The following is a 12,810-nucleotide window of genomic DNA, read 5'->3' on the forward strand; positions in this document are numbered from 1 at the left end:
ATTTTGAGAAGGTTGATGTCTTTAACGAAACCCTTCAACCCATCTCTAGGACGATGGAGATCCTCCAATCAATCATTAACGAAACCTAGGCAACCCATCCCAAACTTTTTCCACATCATCCAAATGGCAAGTCATCCCAGTTCTAGTTCTAGTTCACTCTTCAAATCGATTTCGTTTTTCCTCAAAAAATTATTAAATTGAACCTACTATACAGTCAAATCTAACAAGATAATCACATACACAAAATCCTAATGCAAGAGAAAATGATGGAATGTTAATGAAAATACCCACATAAATAATAATTGAGGAGCCTCAAAATTCTGGTAGTTGTGGACGCCAAAAATGGAGTTGCGACTACATCTGCATGCCGGAAGCTGCGCTTGGAGGCCGATGTCGGATTGGAAAATTCACATAGAAAGGAGAAATGGGTCTTAGTGTCTCACGATGCAATGAAAATCCCCCTTTTATGTTTTACGTTTTTGTTCCTTTCCTTTTTTTTTTAAAAAAAAAAATTACGCATGCCACGTCGAGCGGGAGGTGCGAAAGGGAGACGCAAGCGGTGGCTATAAAAGGACTCTATTAAATAAGAGGTAATTAATATGAATATAATTAACAACTTCTACACTACAACAAAAATGTCTTTTTCCCACCATCAATTTTGTTCGAAATAGTCAAAGTTATTGCCAGTAATGACATTTTCCTGCCACTTCAATTTGTAGCAGACTCCTTAGAAATAACTGGCAATAGATAATACCATTACTCGTGAATTTAATTGCTATCCGAAATACTATTATTTCTGGCATATGATGGTCATTGGAAATATAGAATTTTTGTGAAAAATATGTCACACATGAGTGGAGTTTACTCACCAGAAAAGTTTATTGTGGCGAATGATGTCACCATAAATGAGTATTTCATACAATAAATATGACAGTAAATGCTTTTTTTCTCACATGAAAAGTTTATTAGTAATAAGTTTTTCTTGTGTGCTTACCTTACCGGAAAAGTATTTCTTGCTAAATATTTCACGGGAAATAACTATTTTCTGCATTTCAAAATTCTATTTTGAGCATGAACCATTGTAGTGTGAAAATCATTAAAAAATATTGGAGTTGGAACCTGGTTGGTAGAAAATTATCACCAAAAAAGAGCCATCATGTGTTAGGCATCGATCATTAATTAATCAGATTTTATCATCTCCAGTTATATTAAAATGTTACATCTATCAATGTGATTTATAAGAATAATAAAATTAAATATGAGTAGTCTCCCTTATTAGTAACTTATTGCTGAATCAATATTATCTAAAATTATCTTGCATGGTCCAGTTTCATATAACACGTACGACGTACATGTAGGATGGCAAGAGAATGCATCTCGCGCGCGGATCATGTACGACTTCATTGATCTCTTTTTCCTTTTTTTTTTTTTTTTTTTTTTTTAAAAGAATATTTGTTTTTTGTCAAATTAAAGCTTTTCAAATTCCTTTTTAACTCTTGTTTTGAGTTTAAGTAGAGAGATTCTACATTTCTTAGGGAACATTTATTTATTTATTTATTTAAAAAAAGAAGCCTAAATAAGAAGACAAAACACCCCTTTCACATTATAAGGTCATAAATAGGACTATATATATATACATCTCACATCTCGATCGAGCTAAACCCTTACAGTTGACTGAAATTTGATTGATATTCCATGACCAAAGCAAATAGATAAGAAAATATCGGATAAAGTAACAAAATAAAAGATGGATAATTTTGTAAAAATTAAAAGATAAAACGAAGTAAATTAACTACAATCTAGCTAGCTGCGTAAGAGATATTGGACATTATGAATAAGTAATTATCTGCTCATGATCTACATGCATGGCGACGTTTTTGTTGGAGTCTAGTAGAGGAAAAAGTCAGAGCTTCAGTTTTCCTAATTGATCGTGATGATCTTATATAAATCTCTACGTGAATGTGCTAATTTCTAGTAAAGTCTTTGACTCAAACGTATGTGCTTTCTTCCCTCTCCATGCATATAAATGGTGGTGCTCCAGTTTCACAATCATCTACGCTTGGGTCACATCGCAAACCGTTCTAGTCAAAAGCTTTGAGCGGTTTTTGCGGCTGTAATTTTAGTTTGCGTAGGTCGTGACTGAGTCAGACTGACGATACAATCCCCAAAAACATAATAATAATAATTTAAAAATAAAAATAATTTTATAATTTAACCAATCATATTAAACCAATTGTTAGTTTATGAGATTCTATTTATGTAATCTATTTATGTCTAACGCATTTCTCTCTAAAATTTAGAGGGAGTGAAAGATAAATGAACCTCGTAATATTCACTGAGCATCCAACATTGTTCAAAAAATTTATTGTGTAGGTATAAATATTAAATAATTCTATACATTAGTTACTATTCACATTCATACCTCACATCTATATTTTTTTTATAAGGTATGAGAATACTTTTCATAGAGTGTAGAGTATAGGTAAGGGTGTAAACGAAAATCGGTGAACTGGTAAACTGGACCGGACCGGACGGTTTGGTCCAGTACCGATTTTATTTTTCTTAAAACGGTCAAAATTGGTCCGGTTCTGGTTTTTCTTTTTCTAAAACCGAACTGAACCGGACCGGACCGGTTTATATATATTATAATTTTTTACATTATATATAATTTTTATATATGATATATAATTATATATAAAATAATTTTGTATTATATGATAAATTACTAATTAATATAATTTTAAATTTTAAAATCTTACATCACTATAGTCTATAATACAATTATAATATATATTATAATATACTACAATATATTCTCATTGTAGTATTATATACTATAATATATTATTATATATATGATATAATATATAATATAGTATATTAAAATGGGTAATCAGTGCAGAATCAGATTTTGAAAATGTAAAATCAGTACATATCAATTCGGTCTCAAATTTTATTCAAAATCAGATCAAATTGGACCGGTTACACCCCTACGTGTAGAAGTAATGAATAATAATTAATGAGAAGAATTTTTCTAAATATTATAAAGCCTACTTCATGTGCCTAGCCAACTTCAAATTATCAAAATTCTTTCAAGTTCTTGGCTGAAAAAGATTAAAAAACAACTCATAAACTGAATCACGTTATATTTATTAGTGTCCTTGTGTATTTTTCTAATAATATGAAAATTTCAATAAATATTGTAGTACCTATTTATTAATTTGTATATCTCTATTCCACTTCAAAATTTCATAGAAACTTGAAGATATTTTTCTACAACTTCAATCCATATATAAAATATAAAATAACCCCAACATCAAGTACAAAGAAAATTGGGAATATACAAAGATCCTGTAACCCACTGACCTAATCAAAACTAGAAGCCCATGATGAAAAAAGGTGTCCATCGAGTTAAACGAGCCTTTTTTTTTTTTTTTAATTTTTTGAACAAGAGTTAAACGAGCCTAGCTAGCTAAAAGACAACACATTTTTCTAATAACTCAAATCACAGACATGATAGATTAATTGCATGGTTTTTCCAATCACGGCTACATATAAATAAATAAAAGCTAGGAAAGAAAATTAAACACTATAGTTTAATATACTGATCATGATCAGCTACTCATTTTTTCCAAGTTGTACGTAATATATATATATATATATATATATATAATATTTGTAGAGGTACAACAATGGCAGGCTATAAGTGGACGTCACTGAAGATTTTTTCCCTCTATCTATGACTTTATTCTATTCTATCTCCCCACGTGGATGACATGGTCCTTAATTGCTTAATGCTTTGATCAATTATTTTATACCGGAATTATTGAACAAATTAAAGTTTGACCATATATTAATATTACAGATTCTCCTGACTGATTATCATCCTTTAACCTTCAAGCAAATCTCTTCGTCAATTGGGTTATAATTCTCCCACATATATCCGATATTAAACTAGGCAAAGAGACGTCACTTATCAAGAAAAGGGCCCTAAAAAGAGAACAAACATGTACAAGGGGATCATACCCACAATTATTCAAAAGAAATACTTTAATCATAATTTTTTTTTTTATAAAAATAAACTCATAAAGTGACGTGACTCGATGTGGTTTATCAGATGGTAAAGTTATTTTTATTATAGAATAAATCTAACCTATAACATTAAGGTACGTCAATTTGTTTGTTTACTTTTATAAAAAAAATTTGTAGCTGTAGCACTTATATATTTTTGCTTAATATTGATCATTTTTAATTTACATGTTCTATACATATTTTGATTTTGACTTTTTTTAGTCCAATTTTCCCCTCCTTTAGCCATACAATATCTCAGCTTTTGATTCAGCTGGTTTGGTTTCATTGAGTGCACGAACGATGAGTTTTCATTGTGCTTTATTTTTTTTTTTTAATAATTAGTTTATATACACAATTCATGAATAAGAATATTTAAGTTGGAAGTGTCCATTTAGATGACAACCTAGCTAGCTAGTTAATTGTCAACTCTAGTATTATGTCATTTTTGTTAATAGCTAGCTAGCCAGCCCCATACATACATACATACATACATACATAGATATATACATACATACACCTATATATATATATATACACATATGCGTGCGTACTTACGTTAACCAAGGCATGCACACCCAAGTGAAAAGAACCAAAGTGGTCAAATTTTGGCAGCTCTGCTCAATTAATGGGCGTCGGCAATATATTTGAATAACAATCAACTCTCCATTGGCTATCATAGCCAACTCATTTTATTTTTTTTAACTATTTTTTGAAAAAAAAGGTTTTCTAATTCCTTTGATCTTGTTTGTGTAATTAGTATATATTTAAAGAGTTTTGTTATTCATAAGCCTCACATATTATACGCTACACTTTCTTTTATTTTTTATTTTTTATTTTTTGGTTTTGTTTTTCTTAAAATAATTGAATCCTTATACTCATCATTCATATACCACACATTTGATAAGAGAAAAAAATTAAAAAAATAACAAAAAGAGTGGTGTATGGTATATGAGACTTATGAATAGAATTTTTCATATTTTTAAATATTCGATCCGGCTGGTTTTGAGAGGCATGACATGTCATGCTTCGGCCATTTACTTAGTATATATTGTATATATAAAATTCTTTTTGTTTGTGTGTATAGCGTGACAATAGACTCCAAAATTTGAAATATTCAAATAAAATTGGTAAAATATCGGCTCCACTCATTCTCATTGAAAAAAATTGGACTCATTATTAAAAATGAATAATTTTATTCTTTTATTTATCTTTTTTTTTTTTAAAAAAAATGTGCGCTATTTGAACACATTAGAACAGATTAATCATTTTCCAGCTTTATCAATTCACCGTATCGATCAGTGTATATACCAATTCAAAACTAAACATTATTAATTGGGTCATTATTCATTCTTTTTCAATATCTATTGAGCCAAACTATCAATATCATCAGCACGGGTTTTCTTCTCTCTTGTTTTCTTTTCCTTTTTCATGTGTGATCAGAATCTGATCACCTAAAGAGAGAGAAAGATCGATCTAGAGAGAGAGAGTCAGAGAGGCAGCTCAACAGCCCAGAGATGTTATATATTTGAGTATATATAATATATGTATGGAACATGTAAGCCATCGATCTCAGTGATCTTCGCCGATGCTTTATATATATATATATATATATATATTGTAAATTAAGTTTGAATATATAATAATAAATTATTATATATAAATTGAAACTGTTGAAAATTGATTTTCATAAAAGAAATTAATTAAAATAGTTTGAAAATTAAGGCATGCATGTCTTCCGCAAATTAAGATCTCGTCTATTTTACATCTCACGATCATGTGTACTGTGGGCTAGCTACGTCCTTTCTAAAGTCAAACCCTGAACGGTCCGCCACGTTGATAATAATTTTGAGGTTTTGAAATTGAAATACAGTCCCTACGACTTGGTTTATTTATTTGTGTTCCGCACTCGATCGGCATTTCCACTTTTTATTTTTTATCCGCATATTTATACGTACGTACGTATACCTTTGCAATACTGTACAATCTATATTAATGTTGCATGCATGCGTGTATATGATCATGATCTAGTTCAAATTTTCTTCTTCCATGAATTTTGATGATCTTTAACCAAATTAATCAGTATCCACAATTTCTTAAACTCGTAGAACAATGGTTAGCCCGTAACAATTGATGCATGATGTAATTAAGTATTCATGAAATCATTATAATATTACCATAAAAAATATAAATTAAAGGAATTATACAAAGCTCGCACACACACACGCGCACACACACAATATATATATATATATATATGTATATATATAAATGTGTGTGTGTGTGGAGCAGTAAATATATATTATGCGTATATATTATATGCATCCAATATATATTTTATTTGTATGTCTTTCTCCTACTGGTTTAAAACATTGAGGAATATCTCGAGAAATTAAAATAGTCGCCTTGTGCATGGTTATAATGAATTACATTAGCAACCTGCATATTACTTGATGATGATCTCCTTTACATGATTGCTGGCTGGCCTTTAAATGAAACCTATTGAATGATGAATCAGTGCACAAAATACATTTAAATTCTAGCTTTCTGTCATTTCATATATGTTAATGTTAATGAGTTGGCTATCTAGCTAGCTATTACAATTAAGTAAATGCTAGATACAATTGTAGAGTACTGTGCAAGCGATATGCAATTTTTTTGTAAAATAGTAAAATTTACTATTAAAAAATTAGTTTTTTTTTTCACGTAGATTCCGTATTTGTTAATTTTTTTCAGAAAGATTGCACAGTACTTACGTAATTCACGACTACAAATATTATTTTTCATATATATAGCTACTTAATACAGCATGTAATATTGCTTATTTCTCGTCCTTGGAATAAAAACACATAATTAATGCTCAAACCATAAACGCATTTATAAATTAATGACTGATTATCAGCATTTAAGTTTGTTCAACGAGGCTGCATGCAGACAACCTAGACCCAGATATATATATCAATATATAACCATGACTCGATCTCTTTAGGTAATTAGAAACATATAAGAAAAGAGAAAGAAAGAAATATATATATATATATATATAGACATGTATATACGTAATTTGCAGTAATGCCAGTAAATGTTCAATGTTTATAACCTGATTTGGTGCCATGGTCTTTGGAAGGGATAGAAATAAAATAAACTTGAAAATGTTGGGGTACACTGGAAAAGTTCTACAAATTATTAGTACTTGGCGTACGCACTTAGCTGACAAGTGGCCGGAAAGAGAGAGTATTCAAGATGTATATGTATTAATGAAAAAAAGGAAGGAAAACTTTGCAAATTTCCATAAATAAATGTCCTTCCCTGTGGTTTCCATGTTTAACAACTAGCTAGCAAAGACATCCACTAGATTTTGACTTTGATTTCTTCCTTCTTTAAAATTTCTACACCCCTTTTAATTCGTATATATGTAGCCTAGCTATCTACAGCCTCACACTCTCTTTCACATTGAGATTAATGGACGAGATAGAGAGGAAACCAGATCTAACCATGAATGTTCCACCTTATGATTTCTTGTGCCCCATTTCCATTGAGCTAATGAAAGACCCGGTTACCATCTCCACCGGCGTCAGCTATGAAAGAAAGAACATCGAGAAATGGTTCTTTGCTTACAAGAAGGCGACCTGCCCGGCTACAATGCAGAGCATCAAGAACTTTGATATCACCCCGAATCATACCCTCAAGAGGCTCATCATTGCCTGGTTAAATAAAGCAATATCGCAATCCTGCTCTTCGTCGTCATCGTCTTCGTCGACGTCTCAACCTTCGGTCAAGCATGATGACATCTTGTCACTACTCAACACGATTGAATCCTCGCCTTTCAAGGTAAGTTCCTTGAAGAAACTCCAGTCAATTATCGAAATAGGCGATGATGAGATCAAAGCCGATTTTATTCAATCTAATGGGGTTGAAGTACTAGTCCAAATAGTCGTACAAATTCTCTCTGAGAGCTCCGATTTTGGAACGTTTAGAGCCTGTGAAGAGGCCTTGGGTGTGCTGCAAAAACTCCCATTTTCGGAGGAAGAAAAAACCCTTGAATTGTTATCCAAACCCGAATCTATGAAGTCCATGGAAATCATGCTCCAAAGAGGAAGTGCTGAGGCCCGGCTATACACCCTTACCATATTCCAAAAGATGGCCAAAAGTAACTATGATTGGAACTCTTTCATTCAAGATCAAGGTATAGATTTCTTCAAATCCTTGTTAGAGCTGGTTTCGGACGAGATATGCACCAAGGCAAGCTCACGTGCCTTAGAAGTTCTAATAGAAATACTTGGAGGTTCAAAGAAAAGCCGATTACGGGCAATAGAAGCCGGCGCAGTTTGTGTTCTGATCGAGCTTCTCCCGGACTCGAGCCGATCCAAATGCGAGAAAGCGTTGCTGTTGCTAAAACTACTATGTGAATGCGCAGAAGGCAGGCAGGCGTTAGTGGAGCATGGCATGGGCATCGCTGCGATCTCCAAGAAAATGTTGCATCTCTCGAGTACCGCGACAAAGATTGTGGTGAAGATTTTGTGGTTGATCTGTAGCTTTCACCCTACGGACAGACTTTTGGAGGAAATGGTCGTTTGTGGATCCGTGAAGAAGCTCTTGCCATTGTTGCACATCGATGGCCGCTCTTCAACCAAGGATAAGACGATAAAGATATTCAAGTTGCATGGCAATTCATGGAGGCGCTACCCTTGTTTTCCTAGTGAGTTGAAGGAATATTTGGCATTAGTGAATAGTACTGAATGATTATAGCTTGCTAAGGATTAGAAAATATTGATGATGATGGAACTGAAATTAATACAGAGACATATAGAATGTTATAATTTTCTTAAGAAAGTTTGAGTTTAAGTCATGATCAAATTAATACATATGGTTGGTCATTTTTCCCTGCTTTCTATTTCGAATTTGAGGTTTGGATTTTGGAGTTTTCAATTTAATTTGTTACGTACTTTATATCCATCTATTCCTGAATATTATCTTATGATCATGATCATATATATATATATATATTGTACGTGCCTAGCTATCATTTTTTTTCTATTGATTAATCACATGGAATTAGCGTTTCTTGTATTTATTGATAATGAATTGCATCCTCCCCTTGGACCATTCATTCATGATTAAACGTTATTGACACATGATTAAGGCCAGAAATATCCCTTGAATAAGCAAATTAATTAAACTCATGGCCGTAATTATATATTATATTATGATTAGATTTTTTTAATTTCCTGGTTTGATAAGGAAGATCACGATCGAATACAAATTTAATCTCCCAAATAATTTTGATCAGATGGGTACGCCAATCATGATGATAATATTGCAACGCTTACTCTCAAATTAACATCCTGAATTAATTTGATTAATCAACTAATCCATGCAAGAGGACTACTACTAGTCCTTAAGGATGCTCTCAAATCTCCATCAAACTAATTAACTTAGATAGAATTCAATTGAGTTTAGGAATGGAATCATCTGCATGTACACGTTACTTACAATGAAATTAAAACAAACATATGTATATATGTATTGAGATATTGATCACTGATACATATATAATGTAATCGAATATGATCCTCTCACTGGCTATTGGCAATTACGGCGATTTAGACTTCTGCCATGGAATTTAATTTGGTAGCTAGAGGAAAAAAAAGAAAATATAAACACCATCATAATTTTCATGTAATTATTGAATTTATTCAAAGTACTTATATGGTGGTCAAATTAATTAAGGAAACTATCTTAATAAGAAATGATGGATTTTTTTTAATGGGCTAGCTTTTTTTAGTATGTATATATATATATATATATATATATATATATATATATATATATACACACATACATATATATCCATTTCATGAACATCGCAATTATTTTAAAATACTCATGCATGCAAGAAAAACTTGTTGGGCTATGTATCTGTGTATGTTGCTTTCTTGTGTGGACCGCAAACTTAATAATTTGGTGGTCAAACTATGCCCTAAATCTCTTTGATAGCTCTACTTGAAAAACTAGAAGAATATGCCCTTAATTATTGGAAACAAAACGAGGAATTAATCGGTAAACCTTTTTCGTGTAGTAATCGGTAAACAAGTCTTGCCGACATGCAACTAATTTGAGATCACATAACGTCTAGCATGATTCTTCCACCTTAAAAAAAGAAAGTACGTAAAACATGCTATATATATATATTTTTATTATTTGATCTCTTCTCTTTATGTATATTCTACCAATATGATCTCAACGTACATGATATATTCAATTGTAGTTAGCTTACGTTGAATGCAGAACAGTGACTTCTGGAAATTGTTCAAAGACGTGTGGTGCATATATAAGAGGTTGGTAGTTGGGCGCTGGTCAATTACCTAGCTAGCTAGCTACAAGGTTCAAGATTGTAAAGAACACGAGCAACCTGCGTTAATGTTGCACGGTTTCACCTAAATTCTATGGTCCCATAATACAATAAATACTACTACTCCTTTCGGAGTTGGGAAAACTACGTACTGTCCATATTAATTCAAAGTACGTCATACGACCAAGACCTCAAGTTAAACTCATGATGATCGATGGCCTCATGTACGTAATTACTTTGTCAATGTTTTTAATTATAAATTAATGCCTAGCTATGATCGAAGGTTTGAAGTCCAATTAGCTAGGCGATCTGTTACTTCCTAGTACGTAGTACTACTTGATGATCTGGAGTTCCCAATTTGGACCGAACAACCATTTGCTAAAAAGATGTTTATTTTATTTTTAAATATTTTTATATTTCGGTACGTACAACTCATATATGCCAAGTCAAAAGAAAAATGTTTTTCATCAATAAATAAATAATTGGTTTTGGGTCATATGAGTATTTAAATATATAATAATATTTGAGGTCATGTCAACTTTTCCCAACTCATAATTGAACTCTCTATATATTTACTGATACTATATATATACAGCTTGTACGTACAAAGTCATATATTCCTTACAATTTGATATATATGTATATATATATATATATATATATATATATATATATATATTATTAGTAGGTGTAGTAAGAAAACAGAGGGTAGAGACCACATTAATGATCGTGTTGATCCGATGGATATCTTTCCGTTGGACAAAATAAAAGCATTACAACTAAGATTAATTCATATCATGATGAAGAGAGACCCTCATCATTTATTCTATGATCATAAAAGGTCAAATTGTTACTAATGATATATAAGAGAAAAAATAAAACAAAAACACAATTAATTACATATGGATACAAGATTTACATAATTTGGCAACGTGCCTATATTCATAGAATTGTAAAGAATTTTATTCAGATGAAAGATCAAAGATACAGTATGGTCATACAATGGTTTAATATAATTTATAAAACTCCCTAATTACGGATCGGGTCAGATATGTTCAATAGCTAAAAATGGGCCTAAGATTTTCCATGGCCCAAACCTTATTAAAAATCCACCAAAACTACAATGAATTCTTATCTTAGCTAGATATTATATATTAACACTACAAGAAAACTGCTTATTTACGATCAGTTAATTCTAACAAAATGATTATTTACAACTAAAATTAGTTGTAAATAGTCTTTTAATCGTAATAAATTAGTCACAAAAACTCATTTTTCTTGTAGTGTAAGGTTTATAGATTCATATTTAAGGTGTTTTCTTACCCAGAAAATACATTTTGGTAGTTTAGAAGCAGGGGCCCATATTTTTATTCTAAAGCAGCATCATCAGAGGGAGTCTATTAGTGTCGTAGTTATCTACAAGGAAATAAAGATTTTAATCCATTAGTGATTATCAATAAAGATGTTAATCCATTTGTGTTAGTATTTAATATTTAGAATTTTAGTTTGTTAATTATTCTAGGATCAATTACTTGTTAGTAGTTCTATTTAAGGCAATCGAAGGCACACTTCTGCTTATTTGAATAAATTGATTATTGATCCTGAAATGAGAACTTTGGCGTGGTGAGACTCCATTGCCGTAGGAAGTTATGATAAATTGTAGAGCAGGTCCGCTATCAAAAGAACATCATCACTAGCAGTCATGTCTTCTCGAACTGGCATTCTGCATTTGAAGGATGGCTCCTGCAAGCTGCAAGGCATTCTGCCGAAGAGACCAGTAACGAGGCTATGCATGCAGCTTGTGACACATGAGCAAAACAAAATTTCCATGATGAATAATTTTACCTATCATCTCTACACACCACATACCTATTTATTTTATTTTTTTCTATTTTTCCTATAACAAATATGTGATGTATGGATGATATGTAGAACAACTCAATTAGTTTAATAAAAATAAAATAAAATAATAAAAAATAATATTAAAATATGTAAAGTGTGTAGTGTTGGATAATGAGTAGCATACGTCCAACCTCTTCGGTGATATATTGTCTTGATATGCATTTTTAATAATTTTATTCATTGGAAGAAACCAATACAAAGATCAGTACCTTATACTGCAAAGCGGTTACACCCTTGCACAACATCCAACCCTAGACTGAAAGCTACGATGCTTACAAAGGCATGATAAGCTGATCATAAGCAATCTGTAACACTAATTCACAGTACTGCTTACATAGAAATTACAAAGCTTATAACATGTAATATGGATAGAAATTAATCACACCATCCAATTAGCTGCCAAAAGAGCCTACACGGAAAGCACAATAAAACTAAGCCAGGGCAAGCAGTCCCAATTATTCAGATTCAAAAACCAATAAGCCGGCAAG

The 12,810-nt window shown here is 31.5% G+C and overlaps 1 protein-coding gene across 1 annotated transcript; it reads left to right on the forward strand.

Moving 5' to 3' along the window:
• Nucleotides 1-7,431: 7,431 nt before the first annotated feature.
• On the forward strand, nt 7,432-9,007 carry LOC121239730 (E3 ubiquitin-protein ligase PUB23-like). The gene has a single exon (XM_041137036.1). It carries the CDS (start codon nt 7,531-7,533, stop codon nt 8,809-8,811), a length of 1,281 nt encoding a protein of 426 aa, XP_040992970.1. The 5' UTR covers nt 7,432-7,530; the 3' UTR covers nt 8,812-9,007.
• The last annotated feature ends 3,803 nt before the right edge of the window (nt 9,008-12,810 follow it).

Source organism: Juglans microcarpa x Juglans regia, chromosome 7D (assembly GCF_004785595.1).
Source record: "Juglans microcarpa x Juglans regia isolate MS1-56 chromosome 7D, Jm3101_v1.0, whole genome shotgun sequence".
NCBI lineage: Eukaryota > Viridiplantae > Streptophyta > Magnoliopsida > Fagales > Juglandaceae > Juglans > Juglans microcarpa x Juglans regia.

Excerpts from the sequence above, each read along its gene's own strand:
- LOC121239730 (XM_041137036.1), top strand. The coding sequence starts at position 7,531 with ATGGACGAGATAGAGAGGAAACCAGATCTAACCATGAATGTTCCACCT.